Source organism: Gopherus flavomarginatus, chromosome 12 (assembly GCF_025201925.1).
Source record: "Gopherus flavomarginatus isolate rGopFla2 chromosome 12, rGopFla2.mat.asm, whole genome shotgun sequence".
In the NCBI taxonomy this organism is placed as follows: Eukaryota; Metazoa; Chordata; order Testudines; family Testudinidae; genus Gopherus; species Gopherus flavomarginatus.
This window is the reverse complement of record NC_066628.1, coordinates 49,742,063-49,758,736: the sequence shown is the minus strand read 5'-3', so window position 1 is coordinate 49,758,736 and position 16,674 is coordinate 49,742,063. Positions and strand designations below refer to the sequence as shown.

Sequence of the window (16,674 nt, the reverse complement as noted above, 5' to 3'; positions counted from 1 at the left end):
ATTAGCTTTTTCCTGGAAAGGAAATTCCATTGTTAGAGCTCTAGTAGGCTGCTGCAAGCAAGATTTGAGAGGATCAAGTCATTGTCTGCACAAGAGCTGGCAACTTAAATTAGGAAAGGAGGTTTGGCTTTAGAGCCAGTGTAGGCCAAGGAAGCCTGCTTTAGCTTGACAAATTGACCATTCAGGCAAGACTGTACAAGAAACCTGAGAATGTCACTGCATGTTTAACAAACCTTGCATACTATTTAAATCAAACCCACTACTTGGGATTCCAAGATCTTTCTCCCCTTCTGAAGAGAGACACCCATGAAGTCATTTACTGCAGCGCTTTATTTTTCCTTACACAATGATGTGTTGGGCATTACAATTTCTCAACTTCAGGATGACTTACAAATTTTGGTTTTCTACTGTCATGTGAGAACATTAAGGCAACATACAAAAATCTTACATAAATTAAACTTGGTGTAAAATTTACAGGTGTAAATGCAAAGTTACTCAACTTGAGTTGAGTAACTTGAGCCCCAAGGATATTCTGCTGGAATACAGGAGGGGTAAGAAAATGAAAACTGGTTCATAAGGCTTGAATGTAATGTCTTCCAGCCTTGCTAGAACGGCAGCAACAGAAGTAAGTTCTGATGAACTCCTACCAGCCTCTATATCAAAATCTGGAATACTCAGCGCTTTGTGTAGTGGAAGTCTGACCTCCGATACCCTGTACAAATCAGTCTCAAGCCCTGCAGAGTTTAAACAAGGTGTCACTAGTCAATGCCAGCCCGCTACCAGAACTAGCGTGTCACAGGCCATTCTCTTCCACAAAGAGAAGTTAACCTAGCATTTAGGTCACAAGAGCAATGGCACCTGTACCAAGGTTTAGATCAGATATGTACAGGGTATATGCTAAAATGTACACCAAGGGAACAGTTAACTTGAATACAGGGTCAAATCAGTGACAGCTCAATCCACCACTGATCTGTGTCTCAGATACAGACTTTCCAAGGGCAAGTTTCTTTTGAAAGAAGGCTTAATTCCAGTTTTATGAGGCTAGCATGAAGTGTATAAATTTGCCCAGGCAAATGTATACTATTGAAAATTCATGCAGCAAACGCTGTGCATCTGCTAGCAGTCCATTTAGAAGCATTTACGGTGGACAATGGATGGGCCAGACTCATCATATTCCTGCTTGCTGATCCACATCTGCTGGAAGGTAGAGAGAGAAGCCAAGATGGAGCCACCAATCCAAACAGAGTATTTACGTTCAGGTGGAGCAATAATCTAGAAGTCAACAAGAGGAGAAGTTAGTCAGTTGTCAGCACTGGCTCTATCTAGACAGGCAGTGAGTTATGGATAGTGGCTATTTTCAGTTTTGTTTACCTTAATTTTCATTGTACTGGGTGCCAGAGCAGTGATTTCCTTTTGCATTCTGTCAGCAATTCCAGGGTACATTGTGGTACCCCCAGACAATACTGTGTTGGCATACAGGTCCTTTCGAATATCCACATCACACTTCATGATAGAGTTGAAAGTGGTCTCATGTATGCCACAGGATTCCATACCTAGAGACAGGATGGTCAGACTTAGTACACAACTACAAGAGCACCATCCCAACCCCAGCCTGTTGCAACCACAGGCTCACTGAAAAACCAAGACTTGCAGTTCAGTGATTCTCATTAATTGGTGATCCAGGCAAGATGGGATTGGTCCTTGATATGGTTTAGCAGACACTTACCGAGGAAGGATGGCTGGAAGAGGGCCTCTGGACACCTAAACCTCTCATTGCCAATGGTGATCACCTGACCATCAGGAAGTTCGTAGCTTTTCTCCAGGGAGGAAGATGAAGCAGCAGTGGCCATCTCCTGTTCGAAATCCAGTGCAACGTAGCACAGCTTTTCCTTTATGTCACGGACAATTTCCCTTTCAGCTGTTGTGGTGAAGCTGTAGCCTCTTTCTGTCAGAATCTTCATGAGGTAGTCTGTCAGGTCTCGGCCAGCTAAGTCCAGACGCAGGATGGCGTGGGGAAGAGCGTAACCTTCATAGATGGGCACAGTATGGGTAACACCGTCACCAGAGTCCATAACAATACCAGTGGTACGACCAGAGGCATACAGGGACAACACTGCCTGGATAGCAACATACATGGCTGGGGTGTTGAAGGTCTCGAACATGATCTAGAAAGAGAAAAGTTCTATTTCATTACAAGAAATTAAAATCCCTCAAAGCAATGTTAGAAAACATGCTGGCATGCAAAAATTGATGTGTTGAGAAAGGAAAAGAAAAGAATGCAGGCAGAAATAGACAAATAAAAGAAACCTGAGACTTCAGGAAGGAAATGCCAGGAGTACAGAACCCTGAAAATATTTAAAGAACACAGTTTTTAAAAGATGTCAACTCAAGAGATGGTTTGTGGAAAAAAAGATGAAGGTAGATCACTGTTGTACTGCAGCAAGTGTACCTGTGTCATCTTCTCTCTGTTGGCCTTGGGATTCAGGGGAGCTTCTGTCAGCAGAACAGGGTGTTCCTCAGGTGCCACACGAAGCTCATTGTAGAAGGTGTGATGCCAGATTTTCTCCATGTCATCCCAGTTGGTGACAATGCCATGTTCAATAGGGTACTTCAGAGTCAGGATACCTCTCTTGCTCTGGGCCTCATCACCTACATAGCTGTCCTTTTGCCCCATGCCAACCATGACACCCTTTAATACAACGAGACAAGCTGTAAGTGCCAGAGCCCCATCTTGGTAATACCTGGCAGCATACCAGAGTGCTCTCATTTAAACAGAGCATGCCGCTGCTTGGCGACTAACCTGGTGTCTTGGGCGTCCAACAATGGAGGGGAACACAGCGCGAGGGGCATCGTCTCCTGCAAAGCCAGCTTTGCACATGCCAGAGCCATTGTCAATGACCAGTGCTGCAATTTCTTCTTCCATCTCGGAGAACCTGCTGGAGAGGAGATGCCTCAGCGCCAGTGCCCCTGCCAGCCCCGGGCTCCACGCCAGCCCGCCCGCCCCACCCACGAGAGGCTGCGCCGCACGCGGGCTCCACCCAGGACACGTGGGATCGGAGTCCGGCTCCAGCCGCAGGGGCTCCCCTCCCCCACACCGCGGGGCGCCCCGCCCGCAGCCCCGGGGGCCTGTTGCCATAGCAACGCGGACGCTGCAGGCGGCACAGCCCAGCTGCCGCTGCGCCTCCTCCCCAGCCTGCGCCCGCGCACAGCCAGCCCCGCCCGCCGCAGCCCCCATTCAAATCTCCCGCTCCGCCGCGTCACCGCCCCCAGGACCAATCACAGACCCTGCCAGGCCAGGGCCCGCCCACGGACTCGCGCCATTCAAACGGCCGGCCAGGCGATACCACCGCGCACCGGGCCGGGGGGGTAGAGGCGCAAGCGCTGCCCACGGGCCCGCCGGGAGGAGCCCCAGTCCGACCCCCAACCCCCCCCCCCAGCTCCGGCGAGGCGGCGCAACGGGCGGCTCCGGGGCTCCAGCCGGACGGGGTCTGGCGGAGGCGGCGCGCCCCGCGGACGGGCCGGCCCGAGGCCCCGCTGGCCCAGGCCCTACCTGTGCGGCGGAGGCTTCTCTCGGGGCTGGGAGACACGAGGCTGCTGGGTCCGCTGCCGCTGGCTGAGTGAGACCGGTCCGCGCTCAGCCCCGCCCTTTTATACCCGGGGGCGCCGGCCCCGCCTCGCCGGCCGAGAACATAGCCATATATGGAGATCTTTCAGAAACACGCGCTTCCATTGGCTGGCGCGGCCCAGGCCACGTGGGGTGGCTGGCAGGCCTGGCCCCGCCTCTCTTGCTCAGCGCGCCCTGGAACCTGCATCGAAAACGAGCCGGGGGAGGGGAGCCCGGGGGTGCAGCGGGGCGCGGGGGTCCAGTTCCCCCGGCAGCCGCGGCGGGGTGCGCCCTGCCCAGCCCCAGCACAGCCCGGCCGCCGCCACAGCTGGAGCCAGGTGTCTCAGTCACAGCGCAGCCCGCTGCCAGCACCCCCGGCCCTGCAGCGTGCGCCCCAGTCCCCTGGCACCCGCAGACCGTGCGCCCTAATAGCACCCCAGACCCAGCGCCGTGCGCCCCAATAGCACCCCACACCCAGCGCCGTGCGCCCCAATAGCACCCCAGACCCAGCGCCGTGCGCCCTAATAGCACCCCCAGACCCAGCGCCGTGCGCCGCAATAGCACCCCAGACCCAGCGCCGTGCGCCCCAATAGCACCCCCAGACCCAGAGCCGTGCGCCGCAATAGCACCCCAGACCTAGCGCCGTGCGCCCTAATAGCACCCCAGACCCAGCGCCGTGCGCCCCAATAGCACCCCCAGACCCAGAGCCGTGCGCCCCAATAGCACCGCTAGACCCAGCGCCGTGCGCCCCAATAGCACCCCCAGACCCAGAGCCGTGCGCCGCAATAGCACCCCAGACCTAGCGCCGTGCGCCCTAATAGCACCCCAGACCCAGCGCCGTGCGCCCCAATAGCACCCCCAGACCCAGGGCCGTGCGCCCCAATAGCACCCCCAGACCCAGGGCCGTGCGCCCCAATAGCACTGCTTAGACCCAGCGCCGTGCGCCCTAATAGCACCCCAGACCTAGCGCTGTGCGCCCCAATAGCACCGCTAGACCCAGCGCCGTGCGCCCTAATAGCACCCCAGACCTAGCGCCGTGCGCCCCAATAGCACCCCCAGACCCAGAGCCGTGCGCCCTAATAGCACCCCCAGACCCAGAGCCGTGTGCCGCAATAGCACCCCCAGAGCCGTGCGCCCTAATAGCACCCCCAGACCCAGAGCCGTGCGCCCTAATAGCACCCCCAGACCCAGAGCCGTGTGCCGCAATAGCACCCCCAGAGCCGTGCGCCCTAATAGCACCCCCAGACCCAGAGCCGTGCGCCGCAATAGCACCCCAGACCCAGAGCCGTGCGCCCTAATAGCACCCCCAGACCCAGAGCCGTGCGCCCTAATAGCACCCCAGACCCAGCGCCGTGCGGCCCAATAGCACCGCTAGACCCAGCGCCGTGCGCCCTAATAGCACCCCAGACCTAGCGCCGTGCGCCCCAATAGCACCGCTGGACCCAGCGCCGTGCGCCCTAATAGCACCCCAGACCTAGCGCCGTGCGCCCCAATAGCACCCCCAGACCCAGAGCCGTGCGCCCTAATAGCACCCCCAGACCCAGAGCCGTGTGCCGCAATAGCACCCCCAGAGCCGTGCGCCCTAATAGCACCCCCAGACCCAGAGCCGTGCGCCGCAATAGCACCCCAGACCCAGAGCCGTGTGCCCTAATAGCACCCCCAGACCCAGAGCCGTGCGCCGCAATAGCACCCCCAAGAGCCGTGCGCCCTAATAGCACCCCAGACCCAGCGCCGTGCGCCGCAATAGCACCGCTAGACCCAGCGCCGTGCGCCCCAATAGCACCCCCAGACCCAGCGCCGTGCGCCCTAATAGCACCCCAGACCCAGCGCCGTGCGCCGCAATAGCACCGCTAGACCCAGCGCCGTGCGCCCCAATAGCACCCCAGACCCAGCGCCGTGCGCCCCAATAGCACCGCTAGACCCAGCGCCATGTGCCCCAATAGCACCGCTAGACCCAGCGCCGTGCGCCCCAATAGCACCCCCAGACCCAGCGCAGTGCGCCCTAATAGCACCCCAGACCCAGAGCCGTGCGCCGCAATAGCACCGCTAGACCCAGCGCCGTGCGCCCCAATAGCACCCCCAGACCCAGAGCCGTGCGCCCCAATAGCACCGCTAGACCCGGCGCCGTGCGCCCTAATAGCACCCGAGACCCAGCGCTGTGCGCCCCAATGGCACCCCCAGATCCTGCACCGTGTGCCCTAATAGCACCCCCAGACCCAGCGCCGTGTGCCCCAATGGCACCCCCAGATCCTGCACCGTGCGACCTAATAGCACCCCCAGACCCAGCACCGTGTGCCCCAATGGCACCCCCAGATCCTGCACCGTGCGCCCTATTAGCACCCCCAGACCGTGTGCCCCAATGGCACCCCCAGATCCAGCGCCGTGCGTCCCAATAGCACTCCCAGATCCTGCACCATGCTCCCCAATAGCACCCCCAGACCCAGCGCCGAGCGCCCAGTAGCACTCCCAGAGACTGCACTGTGTGCCCCAATAGCACCCCCAGATCCTGCACCGTGTGCCGCAAGAGCACCCCCAGACCCAGCACCGTACACCTCAATCCCCTGGCACCCCCAGACCATGTACCCCAATAGCACCCTCAGACCCGGCGCCATGTGCCCCAATAGCACCCCCAGATCCTGCACCATGTGCCCCAATAGCACCCCCAGCACCGTGCACCCCAATGGCACCCCCAGACCCAGCACCGTGTGCCCCAATGGCACCCCCAGACTGTGCGCCCCAATAGCACCCCCAGACCCAGCCCCATGTGCCCCAATAGCACCCCCAGTCCGTGTGCCCCAATGGTACCCCAAGATCCTGCACTGTATACCCCAATAGCACCTCTAGACCTAGCACCGTGCGCCCCAATGGCACCCTCAAACCCAGCGCCCTGGGCCCCAATAGCACCCCCAGATCCTGCACGATGCACCCCAATGGTACCCCAAGACCGTGCGCCCCAATAGCACCCCCAGTCCGTGTGCTCCAATGGCACGCCAAGACCCTGCACCATGTGCACCAATGACAGCCCCAGACCCTGCATTGTGCGCCCCATGGCAACCCTATGATGAATTCTCTCAGCAGAAAACCTTTCCCTCTGTCCACATTCTTGGCACCTTTCACCTTGTAGCCCCATAGAAAATGACCTTTCCAACATTTCATGGCTGTGATCTGTTAACACTGCACAATGGCAGCCCCAGACCCCGCATTGTGAGCCTGAATGACACCCCCAGGCCCTGTGCCACGTGCCCCATTGGGACCCTTACTCCCTGCACATTGCGCCCGAATGACACCCCAGGCCCTGCAACGTGTGCTGCAATGAGACCACCATCCATAGCAGGCACTGGGTGCCCAAAGGTATCACTGCCCCATGCCAGGCACTGGGTGCCCTGGTGGTGACATTGTCCCAATGGCACTGCCAGCACATCCCATTGACACTCCCACCGCTTTCCAGCCCTGGCATGTCCCACCCACAACACACTGCAGTCGTGCCAATCGCAGTACGACCCCACCACACATCTTCATCCGAACAGTGCTGCCCTCGTCCCAGCAACAGCGCCATCCTCTAATCCCCCAGACCCCCATCTCACTCTGACAGTGCCCCTGCCCCGTGCCCAGAGCCACCCCTGCACTGCCACTTCAGCTGTGCTGCTGCTTGGGAGCGGCATGGCTGCATTCTCACCACACCCCTGCAATCCGGCCCTGCAACTCGATGGCTTAATTCAGGGCAGTTAGAGTCCTGCAGTGCCTTTCCTTCTGATGTATTCCAAAGCACTTTACAGCAGGGACTGGTGTCTCCAGATGGGCCTAGCGCTTGTGGTTAATATTGATTGCCATCTTCAAAGGGATTTACAAACATTAACTAATTCATGTTTCTCTTTGGTTGTTTTCATGGGCTCTTTGAGTGCCTCAGGGAGCCATTGCCAGGACGAAATACCATGCAGTCGGCTCCTCCTGGGCATCACAGTTGCAAGATAAAGCAAATACCAAGTTACTCAGGTTTATTCAGGCTTCAGTGCCCAGCCCTACTTTGGAGTGCAGCAGACCCTCAGGTAGGGGATTATGGGAACACTGAATAAATATGGATAATGGAGGACATGGTCGATGTAATTAAAAACCAGGGGAGGTGGAACAGGGAGTTTTGCGTAAATGTGATTTGATAAGCAAGGTTGAATTGAATATGCAAAAAGCAGCAGTGAAATGCAGCCACCTCTGGAGTGAAGGGTGACACAGCAGGCCCAAGAGAGAGCATCGTTGTGCCCAAGCACATCAGGGTACAAAGTGTCTCGGATGTGTCCATGCAGCCAGAGCTCAGTTTCTGACGCCTCTTCCCAGAGTAAGCAGCGGTACTCAGCATATCTACCTGGATGGAAAGACCTGCTAGGATCTGCTTCTTTGGTTCTGAGGAATCTAGGTCAGTCAGGCTGGGGAGATGATTACTAATTGTCGATCGAAATCTCTCCATCGGATACATGCGTACAGGGGCTGGAGACAGAATGAAATGTGGGATGTGACTCTTTGCAGGGCTGTTCTGCCTGTTAGCCTATTGGCTGGGTGAGTCAGTGTCGTTATCCCCACTTTACGGTTGGGTAAATGGAGGCTGAGAAAGGTGAAGCGTTTTGTCCGAGTTCAAAGGTCAGCAGGTCAGTAGCAGAGCTGGAGCCCTGATGGCTAGTTACCGCTGTCACCGCTCTGCCTTTGAGAATGTTGAATGAAAATGCTGCATTGATTCCAGGCATGGCAGTGTGCGGCCTGCAACCCTGGTTACCGGGGCTCCTCCGGTCAGAGTGACTGAAACGGCTGTTCTGGAGGGGCAGTCCCCAGCATTTCTAATATCACCTTTATTAGTGTGGAGACTCAACCCCCGTGTGGAGAAAGGACCATGTCTCCTTGTCTCCAGAGCCCTGAGCACAACAGGTTGGTGCTACATCAACAAATACCTGTCATTAGCTTTAAGCAGGAAATGTAAGATTCATTATGGCAAGCCAGCGCATACAAATGAAATAATACACGGCTGGATTAGGTGGAATAATGACCTACACAGGAGCCGACACAGTATCATCTCAGAGGAGGAGGAGCTCGGAGGAGTTCCTGGCACGAGGTATATAGGGATCTGGGGTGGGCTGGAAGTTACTATTTGGACGAGATCTTTAAAATGGGGGGGGTTCTTTAATATTAGATATTGGGTGATGAATAACCAGCTCGTGCTTGGCTGGCTGTCCTGTTGGGTTCCCTCTAACAATAGAAGAGGCTGTTTTCCTTTCCTGGAAAAGAAAGCCCAGGACACCTCCAGTGCATCTAGGAAAAACACATAATCTTCCATCACTCAGGCCCCTGGGCCTTGGGGGGAAAATGGGTTAATCACCTAGTTAGAGAAAACAGCCATTATTCATCGCCACAGCACTAAAAGGCTTTTACAGCCATACTCCAGAGGTGCTGATGGAAACCAGCTATGCCTGTTGGGACAGAGCAAGGGAGAGGGGCAGCTGCTGCTGTTAATTGTTCTCCTGTCCTGGCTGAATGGCCTGCAAAACCCTGTTTGCAGACAAGGGTCTGGATAGCCTGTTGCGTACACGCAACACTAGCACCAGCCAGGTAAACTGCTGGGCCCTTCCCATCCCCTTTCTCCACACGCAGCCAGCCAACCAGCCCTGGTGCAGGTTCCCGTGACTCGTCCCCTCCCACGGACAAGTAACCTGTTTCTCTTCCTCTTGCCCAAACTAGAACGCAGACTGCCAGCCCCACCAATCCCCACGGAGTCAGTGTTAGTGCATCTGAGTAACTCCATATCAGATCCTGGGAGGGGCAGGACTAGCCCCCAGGTGAGCAGAATGACCCACTGCTGGGCAGAAAACTAATTTGCCTCTTTTAGACATACAGAGAAATGCTCAGATAATCAGTCTGACCTGCTGCCCCTTTACCCAGAACAACTTGGATACCTCCTTCCCATCCTAAATCCAGTCCTCCTCGGGTATGGCTGCCTCCCTCTCTTCCCACCCTCCCCAGTTTGGTGGGCTGTGGTACCCATCCTCCCGCAGGAGCAGTCAGGGGCAAATGGGCATCAAAGCTGCCACGGGGATATCACAACAACCCGCTGTCTGGCTCAAGGCTGTGTGTGCCGGGCGTCAAACCCAGCGATCCCAAGCTGTGTTAAAAGGACCTTGTCAAGGTTTCTCCTATTGCACTGTTGTTTTCTCCCTTCAGGGACTGATCTTTTCCCTCCCATAGTTATTTAAAAAAGATACAATGGCCAGGAATTTTGCAACAATACAAAGAAAATGTGTGACTTCTTCTAGGTTGCCCCAACCCCCCAGTGTAAGGTATGAGGGCAGGGCCTGACTCCCCCCTCCCATGTGGGGTACGAGGGGCAGGGCCTGACTCCCCCCCTCCCATGTGGGGTATGAGGGGCAGGGCCTGACTCCCTCCCTCTACCCTGTGTGGGGTATGAGGAGCAGGGCCTGACTCTCCTGCTCCCCCCTGTGTGCGGTATGAGGGGCAGCCCCCCCCATGTGGGGTATGAGGGGCAGGCCCCCCCACTGTGGGGTATGAGGGGCAGGCCTCCCCGGTGCAGGGTATGGGAACAGCCCCACCCACACCCCGCCGGTAAAAGGGAACTGCACTGTTTCGCTCTGCTGTGCCGTGCCCAGGTGGTGAGGTCCCCGCCCCAGCCAGGCTCTCCCCAGAATGTGTCACTCGCCGGCAGCGTGACGTACAGAGGGAGCCGCCTGCATCGAAACCTCGTGGGTGTGGGTAGCAGGTGGAGCTTGCCCAGGTGGCACCAGGAAGCAGGACAGAGCCTGTGGCATGTCTATATTTGGTGATTTCAAGCTGCTGGCGGGGAGCCAGGCCTGTGTGAGCTGGGAACCACCCACACCTTGCAAACACACCCAGCTGGCTCCGGGGCTGGACTTCGGCTCCCTGCCTGGTGACGGGGAGAGATCGGGGGCAGATAGGTGCATTCTTAAAGCAAGCATCATTCCAGCAGTGCCATAGGGAACAGCCCCGGTGCCGACTCCCCAGGGACACCCAGCTGCTCCCAACATCTCTGCCCTCCACAGCCACAAGGGCCCCAAGGGTCATCATGACACACCCACCGGCCATGTCCTCTGCCCTACCAGGAGCTGGGGGAGACTGTGGGTGGGGGGATTGGCTGGACTCAGGGGAAATCTAGGGGTGAAGGAGATGTGGGGAGTGAGATGGAGGCAGGACAGGGCCGGGGTGATTTGGCAGGTGGCAAGGTTTGAGGGTGCGGGGGGAGATCTGGGGGTGAAGGTAGTCAGAGATTTGGGATGTGGGGGAGGGGGAGTCTCTTCCATTTGGTCCTTTCCTGTTTTCCCCCAGACCATGCTGCACCATGACCTTTCCTGGGTCGCAGCCTGTGGGCAGGCAGTCCTTGTCCGTGAGCGCCAGTTTCTGTAGCGCTGGGAGGGACTGGGGAGGGGGGTCCCTCAGTGGCTGTGCAGAGCAGGGAGCAGAGCCCTGAGCAGATGCCTGGCCCCCCGGTGACAGATCAGCTGGCACTTTGGAGGAAGGGAGCATCTCTTCTTCCTCACAAGACCCTCCCCTCCCCGGACAGGTGCCAGCCCCAGGCAGTTTGGGGGACTCTCCTTGCTGGAAGTGGCCATGTGATGATGGGAGCATCGGAGCCAAGCAGCCCCTGGTGTCTGTGTCATCAAGTCACCTGATCCCGCCCAGCCAGCCTCCTGTGCCACGTGGCGCGCTTCCTGCCCAGCGCCCACCCTGCGCAGAGGCACCGTCTGCTCTCCCAGGCTTGCCTGCTCCTGGCTCTGCCGCCCAGCTCTGGGGGAGGGGAGTGGTGACCCCTGCTCTCACCCAGGACACATGGAAACCGAGCTGGGTTGCTCTTCACTAGGGCCCTGGCTGCAGCCCTGCAATTGCTCATCCCGTCCCAGACCTGGGCTTGCTGGGAGTGAGCCCCATGCTGCCCGTGTGCTGGGCTGGGCTGCCTTGGTGCTGATCTCCAGTCCCTCCCCAGGGGTGCAGCTGGAGGGTTTGCTGGCCAGCCCATGGCTCTGACGGGCAGGGTTCAGCCTGGTTACATAACTGCTCCTCTGCAGGGAACACAGAGCCACCCTGCCAGTGCAGCCAGAGTGTCTGCCCGCCCGCTGCCTCCACAGGGCCACGGCTCTGATGGGCAGGCTCCCGGCGGGCACTGCATAGCCCTTGTGATGCGCAAAGTGGAGTCCAGCATGCTAGCTCCGTCAGGAGCCCCCCCCCCGAGGATCACGTCCCCCAACTCTGAGCAGGGATATCTCGCTGCGGAGGAGGGGCCAGGCTGCCTGGAGAGAAGGAACCTTAAAGACACATGCTGAGCAAATAGCATTTCAGTGTTGAGTCATCTGCAGCTTCAGGGCCTATAGTTGGGGTCAGGAGGAAACTCCCCGACCCCACATCCATGGCTACACCACCACAGGCACAAACCCCCAGTGTGTCACCTAAGCAAGGGGGCCTTACGTGGCATCCCATTAGGCCATGGCAAAATCTTCAGCCCAGCTGCATGATGGGGTTTTTCCACCTCCCTCTGCTGCAGCCAGTGGCAGGACTCTGGGCAAGAGGGACCGTTCTGCCCCACTGGATGCCCCACTCACTCGGCTGAACAATTGGCTTTGTGCTGAGCCTCGACTCAGCGGGGCCCTGCTCTCCCCTGCGCTGCAGCTGAGCAGGGGGTCTGGCGGGGGGTGGGGTGGGGTCTGGCCCTGTCTCCCCTGGCTGTAGCAGCATCATACATCGAATTGTCACGAGCCTGCACCCGACGAGCGCCACAGGGATGCTGCCCGGGGGCAAGGCCTGCCCGATGCTGGGTGGCTCGTTGGAAAGGAAGGCTGGAGCGGATTGGGGCGGGGGATCCCCCGTGCCCCAGGCAGGTGCTGGGAGCTGGGGTTTGCCCCCGTCAAACAGCATATTTCAGTTCTGCAAATGCAGAACAGCAGCAAGTCACTTCCCTCTGAAAGGTCCGACCGGGCAGGGAAAAGTCCTGCCAGTAAAGGAAGAGAAGAGCTGAGGACAGCGCCACAGCCATGCTCCCTGCCCCCCTTTGGTGGTTCCACTGGCAGTTCTCCTCAGTGAGTCTTCCTGGGCCCCAGCTCCACTGGGCAGAGCAGCCAGCTATTTAAAGACCATGCCCCAGTCCACTACCATGCTATGAACAGGGGCTTTGTGTCTCCATATTTCCCAGGAGGGCCGGGTGGGGCGGGGCCCCTGCTCAGACCCCAGTAGCCAGGGAGAGTCATGGGCAGGGGGTGGACATGAACGCAGGGCATGGTGAGGCACAGCCTGCACTCTCCAAAGGCCTGGGGATGCCCCCTGGAATGAGCCACAGCTGGTCCCCGTCCTCAGGAGGGAAGTTTTTCTCAGGTGAGAGCGAGAAGAGTCGTCTGCTGAGAGAGCCGATGGACGGCCCAGAGTCTTTCCAGCAAGATGAGTGTTTACAAAGTGCCATCCAAGTGATTTCCCTGTGTCCCAGCCAGGCCAGGCCAGTCTGCCGCTCTCCCTGGCTCCTGTCCTGCGACAACTTGGGTGTCACTAACAAGGAGTGGAAATAGCCTGCGAGATAATCGCTTTGGGTGTACATTCTGTTGGGTCAAGACGGGGTTGAGTCCTTGGGATGGAAGAACTGACCTGAACCTTCCCTCGGCCTAGAGCAAACTCAGACATTGCCAGCCCAGAGCCAGGACCCCGAGTTCAGGTGCCAACTGTCAACTGTGTTTAGAAAGTGGTTGGAAGGAGCATCTGAACTGACCCTTGCAGCCCATGTCCTGGGTTCAGCAAGGCCTGGTCTGCAGTGGCTGGGCCTGGAGCCCTCTGTACCCCGTACGCGGGCCTGGCTGGGGGACGCAGTTCCACCTGGTCTTATCCTTCACCCTGCGGGCAGCGGGTGGCTGCAATGTCTGGAGTGGGTGTTCATGATCAGGTGAGGTTGCCTGGCTCATTTCACCTGGTGCAGGACCCACATCAGCTTTGCATATTGGGCTGTGGGGGCTCAAATTTCCACCCTCTCGTCTCTAGGGTAGTGCCCAGATGTGCTCTCAGCCGTGGGGCTAGAGGGAAGGAGGGAGGGATCGGGGTGTAGAATGGCGGGAAATGCCCTGATTTCCTGTCTGGGCTGCTTGAGTATCAGCCTGCTGCCTTCAGCTTTCGGGCGTCTTCCTGGCAGAAGCATCAGATTGTAATAGCAGTCTTGGTCCTCCGAGGTCCAGTGTGCAGCCAGGAATCTTACTTCCAGGAACGCCTCCGATGACGCGGCCTCTTCCAAATGCCTTATTCATCGTGATGCAGCTACTGGCACCACAAACCCCTTGACCTCGGTCTTGTCCCAATAGATCGATAGCCCTGGCTAGAGCCCCAGTGCAGGGAGGTGCAGCTCTGCTGTTGGCCCCCGCCCAGCTCCGTCCCGGCCTAGCTGTGCCGATGGCCTAGGGTGGCTCCTTAGCTCTAGGACAGAGCTAGCAGACACCGCTCACTAAGGCCAGCGGTCAGGGACAGCGGAGTCACCCCTGGCCCCAGTACAGGGTCAGGTCCTCACTAGCTGGGTTTGCCTGAGGAAAGCGCAGCCAGAAATGATGTTGGAACCGCCCCAGAGCCTAGCCCAGCTGCTCCAGTGAGCGTTAGCAGCCCACTTCCCAGTGGATGGAGAGCAGAGGGCCGGGGGGGCTGGGGCCCTGGCCTAGGCAGGGTTAATATGTTGCTTCTGAAGCCCCTCTGGGGTTGATGTTTATTTGAGATCCGGAAGCCAAACAGCCAATAAGGAGAGAAGCTCCAGGCCTCACCCTGAGTGGGGCCAAGCTCCTACAGAGCTGCAGGTGCTCAGCACCCCCAGGACCAAGCCACATCCCCAGCTAAGAACACTCCCCCCCCCCCATTTGCAGAGACCCTCTGGCAGCCCAGGCACCCCAAGGGCTGCTGGCCATCAATCGCAGGCCCCAGGGGCTGGACATTTTCGGGACCCACCCACCCCAGTTAACACAGAAACACACACACCAGTAAGGGCCCACCCAGCCTGTCGTGCATTATGTCATTTCTGGCCAGCCCCCCCTAGCCCATCCCCATTGGCCCAACCAGCACAGGGTCTGCCAGGAGGATTTCCCCAGAGCCTGGGGGAGCTCTCGCTAGCCAAGCACGGCTGGGCCTGCTCCGTGCACGGGTGGGAGCCCCCACGCCTCCTTGCCTTGTTTGCACAAAGCGAAGGGAAGATTCTGGGTTGGTTTCACGCTGCCTTTGCACGGGTACAGATGGCTCCCTAAGGCTGGGGGTTGATGGGACTAGTGGTGCTCTCACCGCTCCCCAGACAGCGCCCCCATGTGCACCCCGCTCACCTCCCCTCTCTCCGGGAGAGCTCTGCTCGCACAGAGCCCGGGGCCGGGGCACTGTAGTTCTGTGTGGAAGCCACCAGGTGGGTCCCTGGTGCCCGACAGCCGCTGTCCTGGCAGCCTCACCCCCGCTGCAGCATGTGCACTTAAGGCCAGCGCCGGGGACCTCGTGCTGAGCACAGCCGCGGGGGTTTGCAACATCGCTGCAGCCTGAGCTCCGGTGACCTGCGCCCAGCTCGGAGGTGGGCACCAGGCCAGGGCAAAGGGGAACACAGCAGGATTATGGGGCAGAGCAGTGCACACTGGGAACAACCCTAGCTCCAAACCAGGGACATGGGATGAGTTGCTCAGTTCTCAGCTTGTTGCTTCTGGAGTTGGGCTGGGGGTGTGGTTTGCTCAGGCTCTCTGGCCTGGGAAGTTTCAACATATGCAGGAGACTCTAAGTGCTTTATAGATGGTTAGCTCAGGAATCGCTTCACCTGCCACAAGAATGCAGCCACTTCTGGGGTGGAACCCAGCAACGATTTAACAGCCACACAACACAACAGTTTCGGACAAGAAGTGAACCCTGGATCAGACACTGCAGGGGCAGTCTGGATCCCTCCACTGTAGGCTGGCTATAAATGGGATCAACTAAAAGGTGGAAGAGGGATTTTTTTAAACTGATCCCACTCCTATTCCTATCCAGATGGGAGTTCAGAAATGTGCCTTTTGCCATCCTTCCAGTGGGCAGGTGGCAGAGACATTTCCACCCACTAACAATCCTTGACGGGTACCCAGTGGGTGGGGGAAGGGAGCGGGCAGCTGTGGCTAGACATGGTGAAGTGCCCACCCAGGCGTGTGTACTCACACCCACCCCGTGATCCCAGCTACAAGGGACGGCACTAGCTTGGTTTCTTCTGCAGCTCTGATTACCTATGGTCGAATTCTGCCTTCCGCTCCAGCCCAGCAACCCCACTGGCTCCAGGCGCTGAATTTGACCCATAATCTTTTAGCCTCTCCGAGCCCAACAGAAACCCAGGTCCCTGCTCATTTCCCTCCCCCGCCCCCGTAACCTGCCGGGGGGCGTGCTGGGGTGGAAGGCAGGTGTGTCTGAGGAGCAGGCCTGGAGGGCAGCAGTCGGCCCTGCGAAACACTGGCGTAGCTGAGTTCCAAACACGCCAGCAATCCAGCGCTGGCCAGCACCCAGCCCAGCCCAGAAACACAACCTGCCTGCCGCGGATACATTACAGCGCTGCCTCCCTTCCAGCGGGCGTGACATGCGGCGGTTACACTAACCCGTGGCCGTGCGGCTCAGGTAATGTGCACCTGGCTTCAGGCAGGCGAGGAGCTGGCCGCGGGCAGCTGTAAGCGGAACCGCCAAAGAAAGCGAGAACTCAAGCATGAAAAAATTATTAGGCAACCAATCCCCTGGACCTATTTTCAGGAACAATGGCTGCCCCTTGGTCCCGCTGCAACCCGAGTGGCCTGTCAGCCAGAAGCTGCCCGAGCAATCAGAGCCTGGGTCTGTGGGAGCGAAACCATTTACCCAGACCAAGGGAGCTGCTCATCGGGGCCCGGCACAAGGAATCGTCCCCTCCAGCTTGCCATTGCTGATCCCCAGCGACCCAGCAGAGCGTGGCTGAGTCCCTCGGCTTCCCTGCTGCCTGCAGCGGTTCTTAGGGCAGCTTAACCCCTCTCCACGTGTGTCACAGCTTCCCTCTTCCCTTTCAGCACCTGCAGCTTGGTGCCCAGCACTACACCAAGCAC

At 58.3% G+C, this 16,674-nt stretch overlaps 1 protein-coding gene across 2 annotated transcripts; it reads right to left on the bottom strand.

Moving 5' to 3' along the window:
- Positions 1–312: 312 nt before the first annotated feature.
- Positions 313–3,627, bottom strand: ACTG1 (actin gamma 1). Of its 2 annotated transcripts, none has more exons than XM_050921095.1 (6): positions 3,551–3,627; positions 2,801–2,936; positions 2,450–2,689; positions 1,727–2,165; positions 1,372–1,553; positions 313–1,272 (listed from the first exon to the last, which is right to left on the bottom strand). In XM_050921095.1, the coding sequence occupies exons 2-6, from the start codon at positions 2,921–2,923 to the stop codon at positions 1,129–1,131; spliced, it is 1,128 nt and encodes a 375-aa protein (XP_050777052.1). In that variant the 5' UTR covers positions 2,924–2,936; positions 3,551–3,627; the 3' UTR covers positions 313–1,128. The 2 variants fall into 2 exon arrangements, with proteins under 2 accessions (XP_050777052.1, XP_050777053.1); XM_050921096.1 differs by having other exon boundaries at positions 2,801–2,933; positions 3,551–3,617.
- Positions 3,628–16,674: the final 13,047 nt, after the last annotated feature.